The 21,903-nt window shown below is 43.2% G+C and overlaps 1 protein-coding gene across 1 annotated transcript in view; it reads left to right on the top strand.

Moving 5' to 3' along the window:
• Positions 1-21,903, top strand: part of LOC129695564 (signal-transducing adaptor protein 1-like) — an 83,221-nt gene that overhangs the window by 39,863 nt on the left and 21,455 nt on the right. The window contains exons 3-8 of the mRNA XM_055632640.1: positions 3,505-3,624; positions 5,481-5,537; positions 6,961-7,136; positions 7,948-8,073; positions 13,273-13,342; positions 21,677-21,779. Of these exons, the coding sequence (XP_055488615.1) occupies positions 3,505-3,624; positions 5,481-5,537; positions 6,961-7,136; positions 7,948-8,073; positions 13,273-13,342; positions 21,677-21,779 (652 nt within the window). The remainder of the gene's footprint in view (positions 1-3,504; positions 3,625-5,480; positions 5,538-6,960; positions 7,137-7,947; positions 8,074-13,272; positions 13,343-21,676; positions 21,780-21,903) is intronic.

The raw sequence follows: 21,903 nt of genomic DNA, 5'->3' as shown, positions 1-21,903 counted from the left end.
TTCGAATATAACGGTGGTTAACGTGGACCATGCTAGAGGAGGAACTGGGTGCGGCATTTGCTGGTGTGGCATCAGGCTTTTGCAGACGGCGCAGACTTCAGTTTTGTCATAGATGCACTTGGCCATACCAGCCCAGTAAAACATGCTGTGTGCCCGTTGTAGGGTTGCCTCCGCACCGGGGTGGCCCCTGTGGACGGCGTCGACATACTTGTCTCGGAGGACAGCTGGGACAACTGCCCTGTAGCCCTTGACTATAATCCTGTTCTGTAACACCAGTTCGTCGCGAACCAGGAAGTATGGGTGGATCGCGAGTGGGGTGCTGTGTTGTTTATCCGGCCAGCCACGCCAGATGACTACGGACAGCAATTGTAAAGTCTCGTCAGCAGCCGTGTGCTCTGCAAGGCTGCTTAAACAATCAGTAGGAACATACGATACCTTCACTACTGAGAACTGGTCCTGTTCAGAGAGTTGTTGTTTGTTGGTTTTGCATGGGGTTCTTGATAGCGCGTCAGCTATGTGCATGTCCCTGCCTTTCTTATAGACAATGTTGAAATCAAACCCCTGCAGCTGCATCATCATCCGTTGTAGGCGGGCCGGAGCAGCGTGAATGGGTTTATTCAAAATAGTGACCAGCGGCAGGTGGTCTGTTTCTATAGTTGCAGACTTCCCAAAAATAAAGTCCTTGAATTTTGTGCAAGCGAAAACCACTGTGAGCATTTCTTTTTTAATCTGGGCGTAACGTTGTTAGTGTGCGAGAGGCGTAAGAAACAGGCTTGAAATCGCCATCGGTAGTGGTCTGCAGGCAAGCAGCACCATGTCCATACTGGGACGCATCGCAGGTGAGCGTTACGGATAACTCCAAAGCAAAGTAGGCGAGAGTAGGTGCACTAGCCAGCTGCAACTTGAGAGTGTCGAAAGCTCTGTGGTGCTGCAGATACCAGGACCTTGCAGCGTCTTTGTGTGTCAGTTCCCGCAGGGGGGGCAGATATGTCGCTGAGGTTGGGAATAAATTTCCCCAGGAAGTTGATCTTCCAAGGAACCTTTGCAGACTCGCAACGTCAGTAGGATCCGGCATCTCGTTGATAGCTGCAATTTTTGATGGGTCTGGTCTGAGACCATCAGTTGTGAAAACATGTCCGACGTAGGTAACTTCCGGGACTTGAAACTTGCACTTCAGGGGGTTGCGTTTGAGCTGAATGTCTTTGGCACGATCCAGTACTTTCTTCAGATTATCATCATGTTCAGCCAAGTCACGCCCATAGACGAGAATGTCATCAACAATGATGGTGCATGGATACTCAGCAAACAATTGTTCCATCGTGCGCTGGAAAACTTCGTTGGCGGAGTTGATGCCAAAGGGCATTCTCAGGAATTTGTAGCGGCCAAAAGGGGTGCCGAAAGTAGTAAGATTGGACTAGTCTGGGTTGATTGGAATCTGCCAAAACCAGCTTTTGGCATCCAGAATGGAGAACACTGATGTGTTGCCTATTTGAGCAGCAACTTCCTCTACTGTTCGTATAGGGTAGTGTGAGTGTATGATAGCAGTGTTAAGGTCTCTGGGGTTCATGCAGATATGGATCTCCTCCTTGATTTTTTTCGTTGCGACCACCATGGTTGGTGTTGTCTGCAGAGGGCGCTCAGCATCGCCAAGGACTGCTCTCATCCCAACCATGGACTGTTTACCCTCCTACCATCCAGGAGGCGCTACAGGTCCCTCCGTTGCCGGACCAGCAGGTCCAGGAACAGCTTCTTCCCTGCGGCTGTCACACTACTCAACAATGTACCTCGGTGACTGCCAATCACCCCCCCCCCCGGACACTCCTCCCACAGGAAAAACACTATGACTGTATGCATGTAAATAGATTTATTTATTGAAATCATATTCTATGTCGCTCTTCCAGGGAGATGCTAAATGCATTTCGTTGTCTCTGTACTGTACACTGACAATGACAATTAAAGTTGAATCTGAATCTGAATGGTGGAAACCCAGTCAGATGGGTCAGTAAATTCAGCAATAACACCCATGGAGACCATCCGCTTGAGTTCATTGTGTACCCTGTCATGCATGGCATGTGGAACACTGTGTGGTGCTCGAACCACAGGAGTGATGTTGGGATCAATGTGGTACTCGAGGGGAAACTTGCCAAGCTCGTTGTTAAATAGTTCGCTGTATTGAGAGAGTATTTTCTGAGTGGGGCCTTCAGCAAGAAAGGGTTGAAGGTTACCAGACCTTGATCGTGGCATGTATTGATACTGAGCAGAGTCAGAATCCCCCTTGACCATATAAAACTTTAGGGTATGGGGCTACTAGTCTATGTTGCAATTTAAATTTGTCTGTCCAAGTGGGTGTAGAACATCTCCCCCGTAGGACGGAAGCGTGATTGAGGCCTTTTCAATAGATTCAGCATTCCGAATGTTTTAAAACTCTGATAACGAGATGACGTTGCGTTTCGCGCCAGTCTCAACCTTGGCGATCACAGGTCTGTTATTCACAAACATGGTTACCTCAGGGTCAAGTTGCTCATTAGAGCAAGGGGGGAGAGAGTGGATGGCTGAACTATTATCAGTACTTTCAGAGAGCTGAGTAGGGGATGGTAAGTCAGGCTCTTGGTATTTGTTATCAGCAAGCTCATGTTGTAACAGGTGCAAGCTCGTCCTTGAGGAGGATTGAGTCGCATGGGAACGGCAACATCTTGCAAAGTGGTTTGATTTCTTGCAGAAATTACAGGTTTTACCATAAGCAATACAGATTTCTCAACCGGTAGCATGAAAATAGTTTGCAATTAGGACATCGAGCAGCAGACCTTCTGTGGAGATCTGGGAATGACTGTTATGAGAGGAGGTGTCTGTAAGATTGACACTGTACTGCGAACGCTGACCGGAGGTCACAGATTTAGTTAGAGAAGATGTTATCTCAGCAATCCAACAGGCGTGCTCAGCTTGATTACGGGTCAGGTCAGTGTTATGGAGCAGTTCATCCCTTAACGTTATCAAGCATACCTCCAACAATCTTGTCACGGTTCTCATCGCATAATTCACGAAATTGGCGGCATTCAGCCATGTGTTTTAAGCCGCTGATAAAACAAATGGAGGCGTGGGTTCGTATCCCACTTCTGACACCATGTAATGAGTAGATTCAAACACACATCAAGATACAACACATGTTTATTAAGTCTACTCACAGCATCGGTCTGCAGGACATTACAGTTCCTAACAGCTACTCATACTGAATGGCGTAGGCAAGCTCTTGGTAATATGAATCGCATATTAGGCAGAGCAACTACTAACAAGCACTGCAATTAGCTAGTAGGAAACAACCAATCTACAGGCCTTGACTGAAAGCATCACATTAATTTCCTCCAGAGAAGCTGTCCGATCTGTTGAGTTACTCAGCACATCGTGTCTTTTTGGGTAAACAAACATTTACAGCTCGTTGTGTTTAGATGATAATGATATTGTGCTATTTTTGGTGCTCCTTCTACATAACCGTATTCCTTTTTCCAGTACACAGAAAAACTGGACCTGCAGCATTTTATAGCAATAGTTGATGACAACAGGAATGGTAAAGGTTTCCAAACAACTGGCTTCCGACTGCTTCTAGACAATGGAGAGTTGAAACTTAAGGTATTTCAATCAAAATTCTGATCATATTTTAGTTGCAGATAGGATAAAAGTCAAAGGGAATTTAAGGTCCTAAATTAGAGAGATATCGCCCTTTTTGATCTATTGAGTCTGCATTGATCATCAAACACTCACATTACTTTAATCCTCCCCCAGCCCATTTTCTTTCTACGCAGATTGTCTTTAGTTCCCCCTACCACTCTACCACTCACCTCCACACGAGGGGCAATTTCCAACAGCCAACTAAATACCAACCTGCATAGCTTTGGGATGTGGGAGCAAACCAGAAGATCTAAAGAAAGCCAGCAGAGGGTCATGGGGCGAATGTATAAACTCCACACAGACAGCACCTGAGGTCAGGATTAAATTTAGAACCCCTGCACCGTGAAGTAGTAGCTCCATAAGCAGCACTGCTGTGCCTCCTGGGTCAAGACATGGCAAAAGTAGACTAGGAATTACAATTAATGGGCAAATCTACTTCTGAGAAGCAGGAGTAATTTTTTTTAAAACAGACCGTTCATAGCCATCATGTTCCTACAAGGATGAAAAGATCCAAGGCAATCACTCTCTCTCTCTCTCCCTCTCTCTCCTCTCTCTCTCCTCTCTCTCTCCCTCTCTCTCCCCCTCTCTCCCTCTCTCTCTCTCTCTCTCTCCCCTCTCTCTCTCCCTCTCTCTCTCTCTCTCCCTCCCTCCCTCTCCCTCCCTCCCTCCCTCTCTCTCCCCTCTCCCTCTCTCCCTCTCTCCCCCTCTCCCTCTCTCCCCCCCTCTCCCTCTCCCCCTCTCCTCCCTCTCCCCCTCTCCTCTCTCTCTCTCCCTCTCCTCTTCTCTCCCTCCCTCCCCTCTCTCCCCCTCTCCCTCTCCCCCCCCCCCTCCCCCCCCCCTCTCCCCCCCCCTCTCCTCCCTCTCTCTCTCCCTCTCCCTCTCCTCTCCCTCTCTCTCCCCCCCTCTCTCTCTCTCTCTCTCCCATCTCTCCCCCCCCCCCCCCCCCCTCCTCCCCCCCCCCCCCCCCCCCCCGCTTCCCCCCCCCCCCCCCCCCCCCCCCCCCCCTCCCTCTCTCCCCCCCCCCCCCCTTCCCCCCCCCCCCTCTTCCCCCCCCCCCATCTCCCTTGTGGGTTTGCTCTAGGTGCTCCAGTATCCTCCCACACTCCAAAGACGTATAGATTTGTAGGTTAATTGACTTTGGTAAATTGTGAAATTATCCCGAATGTGTAGGGTTGTGCTAGTGTACGGGATCACGGGTCGGCGCGAACTAGATGGGCCTGTTTTCGTACTGTATCTCTAAAATCTAAAGCCTATTCAACCCATTATGCAATGCTGGCACTTTGGAAGGGCATTCAAATTTCCATACTGATTTCCTCTTAGCTCTGCAAATCTTTCCCTTTTAAATATATTTATCCAGTTCATTTTTAATTGTTCCTTTGCTTTCATCTAAAGGCACCTAAAAAGTATTGCCTTAAAATAAATCTTCTCCTATTCACTGTGATTCACATGATTATCTTAAATGTATTTAATCTGGTTAAAACCCATGTGAAACGGTTTCTTGTTATTTCCTTTTTCAAAAGCACTTTTGCTCAGGAGAGAATGATTCCAGTTTTCGTCACATCCCTACGAGAAAATATCTATTTGGAATTCATGTTTGATATTTCCTCTAGTTCCCTGTAGTTTGTATTATGAGCTGACATTATAGTTTACTTTTTGTATCCTGTTAACATAATGCTGATGAAAAAGTAACGAGTATCTAGTTTCAAGGGGATTTTATAACTTCAGCTATTGCAACATATGCAAATAACTAAGTAGTTATCAGCACCACTCTATAATGATAAACATTTATTGTGATTTTACTTTCCTTTTATCTCCAGGCTGAAAACATTGAAGCTAGAGAAGAATGGAAAGGTTATATTGGTGTGGTCACTCAGGTATGATTCTTATTTTTGTAGCATGCTCCTGTATTGGCTGTTCAAATTTATAGGAATAGTAGAATGTTAAACTAAGTGTCTCGACCTAAAACATCGCCTATTCCTTCTCTCCATAGATGCTGCCTTGCCCGCTGAGTTTCTTCAGCTTTTTTGTCTACCTTCTAGTACACTGTCGAGGTCAGCATAGTAAAAAAAAATTGTATAAGATTAAGGTGCAGGTTGGAACTTTACCGGAAGTCTGGATTATTTAGCACTGACTGTTGCCAATTTGGTTAGATGACAGCATGAAATTTGCTGTTGGTGTGGCAAATTTCCTGTGGTGGCAGAAATAGTGTTAAGAACGGGGTACTGATTCAGTACTGCCAGCACAGCCATTCAATGTGATCATGGCTGATCATCCCTAATCAGTACCCCGTTCCTGCATTCTCCCCGTATTCCTTGACTCCGTTATCTTTAAGAGCCCTATCTAGCTCTCTCTTGAAAGTATCCAGAGAACCAGCCTCCACCGCCCTCTGAGGCAGAGAATGCCACAGACTCACAACTCTCTGTGAGAAAACGTTAGGTGCTTTCGATGTGGCCTCCTGTACGTTGCTGAGATCAGGCAGATTAGGCAACTGCTTTGTTGAGCACACAGCTGCTAGCCATTTCAATTCCCTGGACAATGTCCACTCCGACCTGTCTGTTCTTGGCTCCACCACCACGAGGAGGCCAAAATGCGAACTAGAATAACATCACCTCATTATCAGGCCCTGTTTGTTCACAAGCCAATGGCATGAACAATTAGAGAATTCAATTTCACGTAACTGTAACCCCTTGGTTCTTCAATCCACCCAGCTCTCCCTCTCATACCCTGCCTTTCATAACAATGCACGCCCCCTTCATCCAGCTTCTTCCCCACCCACTCAATTTGTCCATCACCCACATACTCTTTCCATCAGGCCCCCTCCCCCACTATCCTCGTCTCCTCACCTCACTGACCATTGCCTTCCTTTCCTATCAGATGTGCTGCTGCTTGTTACCCCCACTCCTCAGATCTCAGACTCTTGTTATCTCCAACCCTCTTTACCCCCACTCTCTAGATCCACCAATCCACCCAATCTCATCTGGATCCATCTATCCCATTGCAGCTCTTGTTCCGCCCCCCTAACTTATTTATACTGGCTATCTTCCACTCTTTCAATCCTGTGGAAGGGTCTCAGCCTTAAATGTTGACTGTCCATCTTCCTCCACAGATACTGTCTGATCTGCTTCCTCTGGCAGTTTTTTTTTTGCTTTAAAATATTTCTTCACTTTTCTGAAGTAACAAATAATCATTAGAACGTTTTAAGCTGAAACTATGAACACATCTTGCACAAAAACTAATCCTGCTGGCAACTTTGTCAATAATTTGATTTAGAAGATTGTTTTTGGTCAATTTTACTAGCTGGAGGTTCCCAGTATCTTGTCACTACTGCCTGGGCAGATGCTACGCCTGAAAGAAGTGGTTGAACGAGAGAGAGAACGTCGGTCCGCTGAAACAAGGACACGAGAATCACAAAGCTGCTTGATAGAGAAACCTGATCCAGAGGTGTACGATGATTTATTGAACCCAATGCCAGAGTAAGTAAAATGAACACACCAAAAATATTAAATGATGGGACAAATTCCATAAACTTAGTTTGTATTCTCTTGAGTATAGAGGTTAAGATGTGATTCAGACAATAGGTTTGAGATGTTAAGACATTTAAAGATGAAAACTGATGAGCAACGACAGGTCATCTTCTCAGGATCCTTCTCCATGATAACCAAATGCACTACTCTCTCTTGTTGCCAATATTGATCACACCAGCCTGAAGCTTGACTGACATAGTAAAATTATTGTGTGACTCACCTCAACCTGAGATTTAAATTATTTGGCAAGCTCATTTCACTGCGGGGATTTAAGATGGTTTTAATGGTGGTTTAATTCTGGAAAAGCCACAAAGACTCGATTTGCGCTTAATGTCTTCAAGTAGAATTGTGAATAATTATGTGTTGAGAGGCAAATGAAGAAAGTAAAATAATATTTTTCTTGAATAATTATGAGTAATATATGCGTTGAAATCTTTACTAATCTACCTGTATAACATACTTTTGCAAACTTGATGTAATGAACAGGAATACATTGGAAAGTGTGGGAAAACAACTTTGAGTCTAAGTTTTAATGGAGAATTGGATATATTGTAAACAAATATTGCAGAGCTTTGAGGGAGGAGGGCAATGGAAAAGCTTGGGATTAAAACTAATTGAATTGCCTTTTGAAGAACCAAATGGCCACACCCTGTGACTTTGCCAATCTCTGTCATTGAGTCACTTGAAGTGTACCAGAAGTTTCTAATGGATGGTTGAAGTAAATAATTTACACTTACATTCACCTTTATCTTTTCTGCAGGTGTTTCTATACAGTAACTCGCAATGAAGCTGAAGCCATGCTGGAAAGACACCCTGAAAATGGCAGCCTGATAATAAGACCTTCCAATGAAAATTACTCAATCACTACTATGATCACACAAAACAGGTAATTTAGGTAGATGGAGCAATGAGTGGAGGCAATGTGAAAGAGATACAGCATAGGGTTATTTTTATGACCAATAGTTTACACTTTCTATCCTACACGCTAGGGATTTTACTCAAGCCAATTAAACATAAAATTGAACATCTTTGGAAAGGGGTGTTTAGCCCATCCACACAGGGAGGACCAATTCCATACAGATCATGGTAGTCCATCCACGCTAACATAGAAACATCTAAATAGGTGCAGGAGTAGGCTAGGGACTCCGAGTCTGCACTTCAAGCCAATTAAACTCCAAAATTGCACATCTTTAGAAAGTGGGTGGGGAAACCGGAGCAGCCAGAGAACCGGGGCTCACAGTCGCTGAATGAGGCACAGGGAGAACGTATGAATTCCATACAGATAGCACCGGTAGTCATGACCGAATCCAGGTCTTTGGCGCTGTAACATAGAAACATAGAAATTAGGTGCAGGAGTAGGCCATTCGGCCCTTCAAGCCAGCACTGCCATTCAATATGATCATGGCTGATCATCCAACTCAGTATCTCATACCTGCCTTCTCTCCATACCCCCTGATCCCTTTAGCCACAAGGGCCACATCTAACTCCCTCTTAAATATAGCCAATGAACTGGTCTCAACTACCTTCTGTGGCAGAGAATTCCACAGATTCATCACTCTCTGTGTAAAAAATGATTTTCTCATCTCGGTCCTAAAAGACTTCCCTCTTATCCTTAAACTGTGACCCCTAGTTCTGGACTTCCCAAACATCGGGAATAATCTTCCTGCATCTAGCCTGTTCAACCTCCCTAAGAATTTTGTAAGTTTGTATAAGATTCCCCCCTCAATCTTCTAAATTCTAGCGAGTACAAGCCGAGTCTATCCAGTCTTTCTTCATATGAAAGTCCTGCCATCCTAGAAATCAGTCTGGTGAACCTTCTCTGCACTCCCTCTATGGCAAGAATGTCTTTCCACAGATTAGGCGACCAAAACTGTACGCAATACTCCAGGTGTGGACACACCAAGGCCCTGTACAACTGCAGCAGAACCTCCCTGCTCCAATACTGAAATCCTTTTGCTAAGAATGCTAACATACCATTCGCTTTCTTCACTACCTGCTGCACCTGCATACCTACTTTCAATGACCGGTGTACCATGACACCCAGGTCTTGTTGCATCTCCCCTTTTCCTAATCGGCCACCATTCAGATAAAAGTCTACTTTCCTGTTTTTGCCACCAAAGTGGATAACCTCACATTTATCCACATTATACTGCATCTGTCATGTATTTGCGCACTCACCCAACCTATCCAAGTCACCTTGCAGCCTCCTAGCATCCTCCTCACAGCTAACACTGCCCCCCAGCTTTGTGTTATCCGCAAACTTGGAGATGTTGCATTCAATTCCCTCATCCAAATCTTTAATATATATTGGAAATAGCTGGGGTCCCAGCACTGAGCCTTGCGGTACCCCACTAGTCACTGCCTGCCACTCTGCTTCCTGTCTGCCAGCCAGTTCTCTATCCACATCAATATTGAACCCTCAATACCGTGTGCTTTAAGTTTGCATACTTATCTCTTATGTAGAACCTTGTCGAAAGCCTTCTGAAAGTCCAGATATAACACATCCGCTGGTTCTCCCTTATCCACTCTACTAGTTGCATCCTCGAAAAATTCTATAAGATACGTCAGACATGATTTACCTTTCATAAATCCATGCTGACTTTGTCCAATAAATTCACCACTTTCCAAATGTGCTGCTATCCCATCTTTAATAACTGACTCCAGCATTTTCCCCACTACCAATGTTAGACTAACTGGTCTGCAATTTCCCGTTTTCTCGCTCCCTCCCTTTTTTAAAAAGTGGGGTTACATTAGCTACCCTCCAATCCTCAGGAACTACTCCAGATTTTTGAAAAATTATCACTAATGCATTGGCTATTTCTGGGGCTACTTCCTTAAGTACTCTGGGATGCAGCCTATCTGACCCTGGGGATTTATCGGCCTTTAATCCATTCAATTTACCTAACACCACTTCCCGGCTAACCTGGATTTCACTCAATTCCTCCATCTCATTGCTATTTCCAGCAGATTATTTATGTCTTCCTTAGTGAAGACAGAAACAAAGTAGTTATTCAATTGGTCTGCCATGTCCTTGTTCCCCATGATCAATTTGCCTGTTTCTGACTGCAAGAGACCTACATTTGTTTTAACTAATCTTTTTCTCTTCACATATCTATAAAAACCTTTGCAGTCAGTTTTTATGTTCCTGACAGTTTTCTTTCACTATCTATTTTCCCTTTCCTAATTAAGCCCTTTGTCCTCTCTGCTGGACTGAATTTCTCCCAGTCCCTTGGTAGGCTGCTTTTTCTGGCTAATTTGTATGCTTCATCTTTTGTTTTGATACTATCCCTGATTTCCCTTGTTATCCACAGATGTACTACCTTCCCTGATTTATTCTTTTGCCAAACTGGGACAAACAATTGTTGTAGTTCATCCATGCAGTCTTTAAATGCCTTCCATTGCATATCCACCGTCAACCCTTTAAGAATCAATTGCCAGTCTATCTTGGCCAATTCACGTCTCATACCCTCAAAGTCACCTTTCTCTCAGTTCAAGACCCTTTTTTCTGAATTAACAATGTCACTCTCCATCCTAATGAAGAACTCAACCATATCATGGTCACTCTTGCCCAAGGGGCACGCACAACAAGACTGCTAACTAACCCTTCTTCATTACTCAATACCCAGTCTAGAATAGCCTGCTCTCTCGTTGGTTCCTCTACATGTTGGTTTAGAAAACTATCCCGCATAAATTCCAAGAACTTATAGACGACTAAAAACAAGGAAGTTATGTTAAAACATTACAAATTGCGGGTAAGCTTCAGCTTTTGGAATATTGTGGCTAATTCTAGGCACATAAATTGAGGAAGAATGTCAATATCTTGTAAATATTGCAGAGGAAATTTTACAGCATTATACCAGGCATGATTATGTACAGGGATTAGAAAAACTAAAATGATTTAGCCAAGAATAGAGAAGGCTCAATGATGCTGCCTCAATTATTTTAATGCACTGAATATCACAGGCCTGCAATAAAGGATTGGAATTGTTAAGACAGAAATAAAACCATGGACCTTCCTGTCAGCTGGAGAGGAAGATGATATTGTCATTGAATACTCACGGTGATCAGTAATCTCCAGCAATTTTTGGGTGGAGAATTCTGAAGATTCAGCGCCCTCTTCATGAAGAAATTCTCCTCATCTCATTCCTAAACGGCCACTTAAATGCCTAATTCAGGGACTGTGATCCCTGATTGTAGATCTCTGAGCCAAGTGAAACATATAGCCTGCATCCAGCCAGTGGAGCACGTTAGACCTTTATGTTTGCTTGTGATCTTGTCTCATTCTTCCAAACTTTAGAAAATACAGGTTGAGTTTATGAAGTCTCTCCTCATAATCTCTGGAACACTCCTTTATTTAATTTTGAAAAAGGAAGGCACGGTGGCAAAGCTAATAGAGCTGCAGCCTCACAGCACCAGAGACCCGTGTTCAATCTTGACTGTAGTTGCTGTCTGTGTGGAGTTTACATATTAACCATATAATAACCATATAACAATTACAGCACGGAAACAGGCCATCTCGACCCTTCTAGTCCATGCCGAACACATATTCTCCGCTAGTCCCATATACCTGCGCTCAGACCATAACCTTCCATTCCCTTCCCGTCCATATAACTATCCAATTTATTTTTAAATGATAAAAACGAACCTGCCTCCACCACCTTCACTGGAAGCTCATTCCACACAACCACCACTCTCTGAGTAAAGAAGTTCCCCCTCATGTTACCCCTAAACTTCAGTCCCTTAATTCTCAAGTCATGTCCCCTTGTTTGAATCTTCCCTACTCTCAGTGGGAAAAGCTTTTCCACGTCAACTCTGTCTATCCCTCTCATCATTTTAAAAACCTCTATCAAGTCCCCCCTTAACCTTCTGCGCTCCAAAGAATAAAGCCCTAACTTGTTCAACCTTTCTCTGTGACTTAGTTGCTGAAACCCAGGCAACATTCTAGTAATATTCACCCTGTGACCGTGTTGATTTCCTCGGGTTGCTTCGGTTTCCTCCCATATCCCAAGACGTGAAGGTTTCTAGGCTAATTGGCGCGTTTAAATTCCCCCTAGTCTGTAAGGGTGGTTGGGAAAATAGATCAGCTGCAGGAATGGGTGGAGATTATAGCAAATGGAGTTTAGCCTGAGCAAACATGTGGTGTTGCACTTGGGAGGTTGAATGTCAGGGGAAAGTATACAAAAAGTATACAGCAAGACCCCAAACATCATTGATGTGCAGAGAAACCTTGGAGTCCAAGTTTATAGCTCACTTAAGGTGCCAGCATATGTAGTTCAGTTTAGTTTAGTTATATATTGCGGGAACAGGCCCTTCGGCCCACCAATTCTGCGCCGTACATCGATCACCTAGAGATAGGGTGGTAAAGAAGGCATATGTTATGAAAGAAGGCCTGCCATCAATGCTTGGGGCGTTGAATATAAGAGACAGGATGTCATGATGTAGCTCTATAGGACTTGGGTTAGGCCACATTGGGTGCTGTTCTCTCGCCCTATTACAGGAAATATGTGGAGACTTTGGAGAGGTGCAGAGCAAGTTTACCAGAATGCTGCCTTTATTAAAGGGTTTTCACTAGAGAGAGAGAGATTGGATAGACATGGATTGTTGAGCGAAGACTTGATAGAAGTATATGGCACCTGGGAGATCACGTAGGTCAAGGCAGACTGAGCAGAAATGTTCAGCGAAACGATCGCCAAGTCTGCGCTTGGTCTCGCCAATATATTGGAGTCCACACTGAAAACAAGGATACAGTAGATGAGGTTGGAGGAGGTGCAAGTGAACCTCTGCCTCACCTGAAAAGACTGTTGGGTTCCCTAGATTGAGTCGAGGGAGGGGGTATAGGGACAGGTGTTGCATCTCACACGGTTGCAGGGGAAGATACCTGGGGAGGGGTGTGGTTTGGTTGGGAAGGGATGAGTGACTCAGGGAGTTGCGGAGGGAACGGTCTCTGCGGAAAGCTGAAGGGGGTGGAGATGAGAACATGTCCCTATAAATTCTATAGATTATTCTGTATCTCAGTTTTTATAGGTCATACACCAACCTCATTGGGTGAACTGAATGATTAATATTGCTTGTATTTATCTTTCAGTAAAGGTGTGATAAAACATTACAAGGTGACGAGCATGGGTGGTGGATTTGTCATCGGGCTGGAAAATCCCGTGAGTTTCTTCTATTTTACCAAATATAATTTAAGATTTTGCAATCTTGTACGACATGTAGACAATAAGCTGAACTATAGGCCTGGATTCAGAACTGGCATATTGGATTCAGAACTGGCTTGTTCATAGACCACAGAGGGTTGTGGTGGAAGGTAGATATTATGGCTGGAAGTCTGTGACCAGCAAAGTTCTGCTGGGATCTGTGCTGGGACCTCTGCTGTTTGGGATATATATAAATGACCTAGATGTAAATATAGATGGGTTGGTGAGTACGTTTGCTGAGAACACCAAAATTAGAGTAGTTGCAGACACTGACGAATGCTGTCAGAAGATACAGCATGCAGAAATGGGTGGACGTATGTGGAGTTTAATCCGGGCAAGTGTGAAGTGATGCACTTGGGATGTTGAGTATAAGGAGGGAGTATACACTTAATGGCAAGACCCTTAACAGAATGGAGGTGCAGAGGGATCTGTGAGTTCAATTTCATAGTTCACTGAAGGAGGCACCACAAGTAGATAGGGTGGTTAAAAAAGGTCTATGGTATACTGGCCTTCATTGCTAGGAGCATTGAATGTACTGTAAGTGTCAGGAAGTCATTATGCAGCTTTCATAGACTTTGGTTATAACGCATTTGGAGTATTGCATGCAATTCTGGTCATCACAGGAAAGGCGTGGAGGCTTAGGAGAGGGTGCAGAGATGGTATACCAGAATGCTGCCAAGAATAGAGAGTTTCAGCTACAGGGAGAGATTGAATGGACTTGGATTGTTTTCTCTGGCACGTTGGAGGTTGAGGGGATAGTTGATAGAAGTATATAAAATCATGAGGCCTCGATAGGATAGACAGTCAGATTCTTTTCCTAGGGAGGATATGTCCAAAACTAGAGAGCATAGCTGTAAGGTGAGAGGCAGAAAGTTTAATGGAGATGTGCAGGATAAGTTTTTTATACAGAATGGTGGGGGCCTGAAATGCATTGCCAAGGTGGTGTTGGAGGTAGATACAATAGTTTAAAAGGCTTTTGGCTAGACATGTGATAGTTTAGGGAATAGAGGGATGTGGATCATAGACAGGCAGATCCGATCAGTTTAACTTGGCATAATGTTCGGCACCAACAATGTGATCTGAAGGGCCCATTCCTTTGCTTTACTGTTCTATGTTCTATGATATTCACTAATCTTTCAATTTGAGAGTGGAATGTGAGAAGTTCAAGTGTGAGAAACTTAGACAATATTGGTACAATTTCCCAGTCACTTCTTTACAGAATAACCCCTCCAAATATTGATACCCATTAGAATAATAGTAGGCGGTCAGGACCCAATGGTGTAGTGAGGCAGTACTGAAGTCAAAGTTAGTGCAGGAGGGGGAGTTGCTTTATTATTTAATGAGAATATCAGGGTAGAAGTCTGAGAAATAAAAGGAAATGATTGTACAATGTCCTCAAATAGTCAATGCGAATTAAAGGAACTATAATGCCAGGAGATTGCAAATAACTGCAAGACTAATAGGATTGTCATAATAGATGATTTTAACTTTCTCAATATATACTGGTACTGCCATAGTGCCAAATACTTAAATGAGGTGGAATCATTCAAATGTGTTCAGGAAAGTTTCCTTAAAAAATATGTAGAGTTCCTGCAGGGAGAGGGAGAGACCTGCTCTTAAGGAATTGGGAAAATGACTAAAATGTCAGTGGACAAAGCTTTTGTGACAAGCAGCAACAACTCTATTGGGTTTTAAATAGTTATGGATAAGGACAGGGCTGGTCCACAGTTAAATTTCTAAATTGGAACGTCCAACTTTGATAATATTGGACAGGAACGTGCAAATGTTGATTGGAGGTAGGTTGTAACAGGCAAAAGGATGACTGGGGAGTAGGATGTTTTTATTAGTGAAAGTTCAAAGTATGCATGTTCCTGTTAGAGTGAAGGGCAAGGCAAGGAGGAGTTAAGGAACTTTGGATGATGAGAAATAGATATTTGATCAGGAATTTTACTCATATGGCTGTATGGTTATATATGGTTAGAGGTAGAGATAATATATATAAGCATCTAGATAAACAGGGTCTGATTAGGAACAGTGAACATGGATTTGTGCCTGGAAGGTCATGTTTGACTAATCTTCTTGAATTTTTTGAAGAGGTTACTAGGGAAATTGACGAGGGTAAAGCAGTGGATGTTGTCTATATGGACTTTAGTAAGGCCTTTGACAAGGTTCCTCATGTAAGGTTGGTTAAGAAGGTTCAACTGTTGGGTATAAATGCAGGAATAGCAAGATGGATTCAACAGTGGCTGAATGGGAGAAGCCAGAGGGTAATGGTGGATGGCTGTTTATCGGGTTGGAGGCAGGTGACTAGTGGGGTGCCTCAGGGATCTGTGTTGGGTCCTTTGTTGTTTGTCATGTACATCAATGATCTGGATGAAGGTGTGGTAAATTGGATTAGTAAGTATGCAGATGATACCAAGATAGGGGGTGTTGTGGATAATGAAGAGGATTTCCAAAGTCTACAGAGTGATTTAGGCCATTTGGAAAAATGGGCTGAAAGATGGCAGATGGAGTTTAATGCTGATAAATGTGAGATGCTACACCTTGGCAGGACAAATCAAAATAGGACGTACATGGTAAATGGTAGGGAATTGAAGAATACAGTTGAACAGAGGGATCTGGGTATAACCGTGCATTGTTCCTTGAAGGTGGAATCTCATATAGATAGGGTGGTAAAGAAAGCTTTTGGTATGCTAGCCTTTATAAATCAGAGCATTGAGTATAGAAGCTGGGATGTAATGTTAAAATTGTACAAGGCATTGGTGAGACCAAATCTGGAGTATGGTGTACAATTTTGGTCGCCCAATTATAGGAAGGATGTCAACAAAATAGAGAGAGTACAGAGGAGATTTACTAGAATGTTGCCTGGGTTTCAACAACTAAGTTACAGAGATAGGTTGAATAAGTTAGATCTTTATTCTCTGGAGCGCAGAAGGTTAAGGGGGGACCTGATAGAGGTCTTTAAAATGATGAGAGGGATAGACAGAGTTCATGTGGACAAGCTTTTCCCTTTGAGAATAGGGAAGATTCAAACAAGAGGACATGACTTCAGAATTAAGGGACAGAAGTTTAGGGGTAATATGAGGGGGAACTTCTTTACGCAGAGAGTGGTGGCGGTGTGGAATGAGCTCCCAGTGGAAGTGGTGGAGGCAGGTTCATTGTTATCATTTAAAAATAAATTGGATAGGCATATGGATGAGAAGGGAATGGAGGGTTATGGTATGAGTGCAGGCAGGTGGGACTAAGGGGAAAAAAACATTTGTTCGGCATGGACTTGTAGGGCCGAGATGGCCTGTTTCCGTGCTGTAATTGTTATATGGTTATATGGTGACCCCAAATTTGACAGTGCCAATTGGTGCATGTGACAATAAATGTCTCTTGACTCTTATCTCTTGAAAAGGGTCAGGTATAGGCAGCTGGGATCAAGTATATATCTGGAGGAGTGTAGGGGACATAAGGGCATTATTAGAATGTATAGAACATACAATGGTACAGCACAAGAACCAGGCCTTTTGCCTCCAATATTTGTGCCAACATGATGCCATGACCAATCCTTATCTGCCTGCACATATTGCATATCCCTTCATTCTCTGCATGTGCTTATCCAAAAGTCTCTCAAATGCTCCACCTCCACGCCTGGCAGTACATTCCAGGCACCCTCCACCCTCTGTGTAAAAAACAGAGTCCTGCACATCTCCTCTATGCTTTGCTTCTATCACCTTAAAACTTTCCATCCTGGGAAAATAGTTTCTGGCTATGCAAAATCTATGCCTCTCATAAGTTTATATACTTCTATCAAATCTCCCCGCAACATCCGGTGTTCCAAAGAAAACATTCCAAGTTTGTACAATCTCTCCCTGTAGTTAATATCCTCTAATCCAGGCATCATTCCCAAAATCTCCACATCTTTAGTTGAGAAGGAAATCAGGAGGGCAAAAAGGAGGCATGTCTTAACTCTGCCATATAAAATTAATAAGAATCCAAAGAGATTTTATAAATATATCAAGGGAAAAATGGTAACTAGAGAGAGAATAAGGCCCCTCAGAAACTAAAGTAGTCATCGAAGTGTGGAGCCGCAGGAAATGGGTACGGTCCTCAATGAGTTTCTCCTCTATTTTACCATGGAGCAAGACATGAGATAAATGAACTTGAGAAAGTTAATGGAGATGTCTGGAGAACAGTCTGTATTACAGTCAAGGAAATGCTGGTCCTTCCAAGATGTATGAAGGTAAATAAATCCCCCAGGCCAGATCAGATTGATCCAAGGACAATTTAGAGAAGAAATTGTAGGAATCCTAGCTGACATATGTAAATTATCATCAGACACGAGTGAGGTGCCAGATGTCTGCAGGGTGACTGATGTTGGGCCTTTATTTAAGAAAGGCTGCTATGGTGGGCGAGTAAGGAAGCCACGCGTGGTGAATCAAAGAGATCTTCATTGTTGAAGTAAAGGGAACAACACACACATGGAAGTGGGAAGGCTGAACCGGGGCTCAATACTTATACTAGGACACACCCCTAAACCTTGTGACAACTCCTTCCCGCCATTACCCAGTCACTTCTTGGTTCTTGGTTTCTTGGTTTATTGGTCCTCCAAAATATTCCAAATGGAATTGAAACTGGCGGTGGTGAAGGGAGGGCTTAAGCCAGAAAGGGTTATTGGGAAGAAAGAGCTACTTTAAATTTAGTTGCATCTGGTTGGGTAACTATAGTTGGGTGGAGACTATTCCATGCTTTAATTGTGCGGGGGAAGAACAAATTGCTGTACACATCTGTCTTTGTAGCTGGGATCACAAATTGGATCGAATGCCCTCGTCTGCTCCTAATTGGTTTGGGTTTGGTGTAGGTCTTGTAGTCTATGTCGAGCTGGCCATTTAACATTTTGTAAAAACAGGTCAAACGGTGAGCTTCACGTCACGTGAGCCTACCACCCGACTGCCGAGGGTTCGCATAGTAGTGGCCTAACCACCAGGTGGAACCACACTGCAGCAAAGCCTTTGATAAATTTTCACACGAGAGGCTGCTCTGGAAGGTTAGATTGTATGGGATTCTGGGAGAGCTAACTAACTGGATATAGGATTGAAGGTAGACACAAAAATGCTGGAGTAACTCAGCAGGTCAGGCAGCATCTCTGGAGAGAAGTAACAGTCTGAAGAAGGGTCTCGACCCGAAATGTCACCCATTTCTTCTCTCCAGAGATGCTGCCTGACCCACTGAGTTATTCCAGCATCTTGTGTCTACCTTCAATTTTACCAGCATCTGCAGTTCTTTCCTACACACTGGATATAGGATTGGCTTGATGGAAAGAGGGTGGTGATGAAAGGTTTTTATTCGGACTGGAGACTTGTGACAGTCTCGGTCTATATTGGGGGATTTAAAATCACTACTATGATAACCCTGTTAATCTTGCAGCTGTCTGAAATCTCTGCATATTTTATCCAAAAAGGTATGCTTGTTTTGGAGGAGACTGGCCACAGGGGAGTCCTGCACTCTCTGCCTCCTCCCTTTCCTGGTGGTCATCCATCTACCAGTGGCTTAACTGCCATCCTACTGCACTAAGACCAAGGAAGAGTCACAAAAAGAAAAACAAACCATACCTTATCCTGCGTTCTCTCCGCAACTCCCTGGTTAATTCATCTCTTCCCACTCAAACCACCCCCTGCCCAAGTATGTTCCCCTGAAACCGCCAGAGATGCAATACCTGTCCCTATACCTCCTCCCTCGAGTCCTTCAGACAGTCCTTTCAGGTGAGGCAGAGATTCACTTGCACTTCTCCAACCTCATCTACTGTATCCACTGTTCCAGGTGTGGACTTCTAAATATCGGCGAGACCAAGCGCAGACTCGGCGAACGTTTTGCTGAACACCTTCGCTCAGTCCGCATAAACCTCCATGATCTCCCTGTTGCTAAACACTTTAACTCCCCCTTCCATTCCCACACTGACCTATCTGTCCTGGGCTTCCTACACTTGTCAGAGGGAGGCCCAACGCAAATTGGAAGAACAGCACTGCATATTTTGCTTGGGCAGCTTACAGCATTACGGTATCAATGGTATGAATATTGATTTCTCTACCTTTGTAACCCTTGTTATCCCTTTCTCCATCCCTCCCCTATCCTAGTTCTCTGACCAGTCTGATTGTCCCCTTGATTAAATATTTATCTTTGTATGCTCCATTGTCACCTTCGCCCAGCTAACAATGATCTATTCTACATTTTTCTTGAACTTCGTCCTTTTTGATGTCTCGTTTTCACACCTTACATTCTTTATCTCTGTGTCTCTGACTCAGTCTGAATAAGGGTCTCGACCCGAAAAGTTGCCCATTCCTTCCATCCAGAGATACTGCCTGTCCCACTGAGTTACTCCATCATACCTTATCTTTCCATTCAGCTTCCTTACCGAAACCTAATGAGTCAAAACCTCTAAACTTGACCTCCAGCTCGGCACTTGTCGTCGACACGCAACCTCATCGAATGCTGTCGCTCCCGATAGGCCCCTTCACTAATGCCTGCCTCTCTTGTATACACCACTAGGGGCAGTCACTGCTGCTTTTAAAATCTCTGCTGCTCCTCCTCTCAGTTGCTCACTCAATGCTGAAAATAACTGTTGAAATTAACCAGAGAATCTATTTTTATTTATTTTTTTATTTTTTATTTTATTGATTAGAAGTAAGTACAATACAGTGGTACCTTTTTACAGGTTCCCAAAATTATGTTAACATAATACATTCTCTGTACAACTTCCTTTTTTTTTTAAGAGAGAGATAGAAGGAAAGAAATAGTAAAGAATGGAGGAAAGTCTAGTGTGTGTGGGGAAAAAAAGAGAAAAAGAGCTAGTGAAGAAAAGAAATAAGTAGGAAAGTGAAGCAGGAGGGAGATTATCCACTCGCCACAAGGAGATGCTTTTTTATATTCTTGATCATCTTTCACCCATACCTGAAACTTTAAATTTTTACGATACTGTTGCACCACATGAATCCAAAAAATCAATAAATGGAGACCAACTCGTTAAGAATTGGTCTTGTTTGTCTATTAGGAGGAGCCTCATTTCTTCCAGGTGGGCTGTGTCCAACATACTACTGGTCCACATTTTAAATTTTGGTATAGTAGCATTTTTCCAAAATTTAAGTATAAGTTTTTTTGCTGTTATTAAACCGTAATTAAAAAATGAATTTTGGGGTATATTTAATTTGTTCCCGTCTCCCATTACTCCAAATATAATCATTTCAGTATTAGGTTCCATTTTTATCTTAAATAGACTAGTGAATATATCAAATATATAACACCAACATTTATGAAGTTTTGTGCAAGAAACAAAAGAGTGTGTAATATTGGCATTTTGAGAAAGACATTCGTCACAGTTAACCAGAGAACCTTATGGATTAATTTAATGTGAGTAGCAAAAGGTCTACCAAATGGAGAAAAGGTGAGTTAAATAAATAACTGATGTTTAGTCAAGCACCAGAAATCTACATGTGATAGTCTAAAGGGCCTGCCCCACTTTCACGACCTAATTCACGATTTCTGCCGAGTTTGCCCTTGACTCATACTCGCAGCATGGTCGTAGGAGGTCGTAGGTAGGTCGAAGCAGGCCGTGATGCTAGTCGTAGGTACTCGTGGTAGCAAGGAGTTCGGGGTGTTTTTCTAGCCTGATGAAAAATGTCCACGAGTAAAAAAGGTTGTGAATTAGGTCGCGAAAGTGGGACAGGCCCTTAAGAACTGGGAAAGAGGGGGAGTTGCACAATTTCAAGTGTCAAGAGTGTTTAATTGTCATGTGCACTGGGAATAGAACAATGACATTCTTACTTTTTGCAGCTTTATAGGTACATTAGCACAATGACATTACAGATAGACAATAGACAATAGGTGCAGGAGTAGGCCATTCGGCCCTTCGAGCCAGCACCGCCATTCAATGTGATCATGGCTGATCATCCACAATCAGTACCCCGTTCCTGCCTTCTCCCCATAACCCCTGACTCCGCTATCTTTAAGAGCCTTATCTAGCTATAAACATGCAATAATCAATAATACAATAATAATTGATAATACAATAATACAATACAGTCATCCTAGGTAGCCAAACCATAATAATGCAAGAATTTTATGGTTGATGGGAAGAAGCTATTCTTGAATCTGGAGGTTTCGGTTTTCAGACTCCTGTACCTTCTTCCTAATGGTAGCAGCAGAGCATCATCAAGGTGGTGTAGGTCTTTGATGATATTGGCTAATATTCAACTAGAATATTCAACTATTCAATTAAGTAGCTAAATAGCCTTTTTTTTCTCTATTCAATAGGTCACGTACTCCACCCTTCAGGAAGTTGTTGATCATTTTATAAGAGCGACAAATGGAGTTTTGAAACCATACTTTGATTCCAAAGACTATGCCAGCAAAATTGGTATGTTTGCACAACCACACTACACATATATTTGAATAGCTTGATTGTCTCATCCTGTTTCACATTCAGAACAATCTGATTTCAACAAGGAATGGAAAACATTTAAAATACAAAGAAAACTGAA

The sequence above is a fragment of the Leucoraja erinacea genome, chromosome 3, assembly GCF_028641065.1.
Source record: "Leucoraja erinacea ecotype New England chromosome 3, Leri_hhj_1, whole genome shotgun sequence".
In the NCBI taxonomy this organism is placed as follows: Eukaryota; Metazoa; Chordata; class Chondrichthyes; order Rajiformes; family Rajidae; genus Leucoraja; species Leucoraja erinaceus.
Note: the sequence above shows the minus strand (reverse complement) of the source record. Positions and strands in the feature narration are given on the sequence as shown.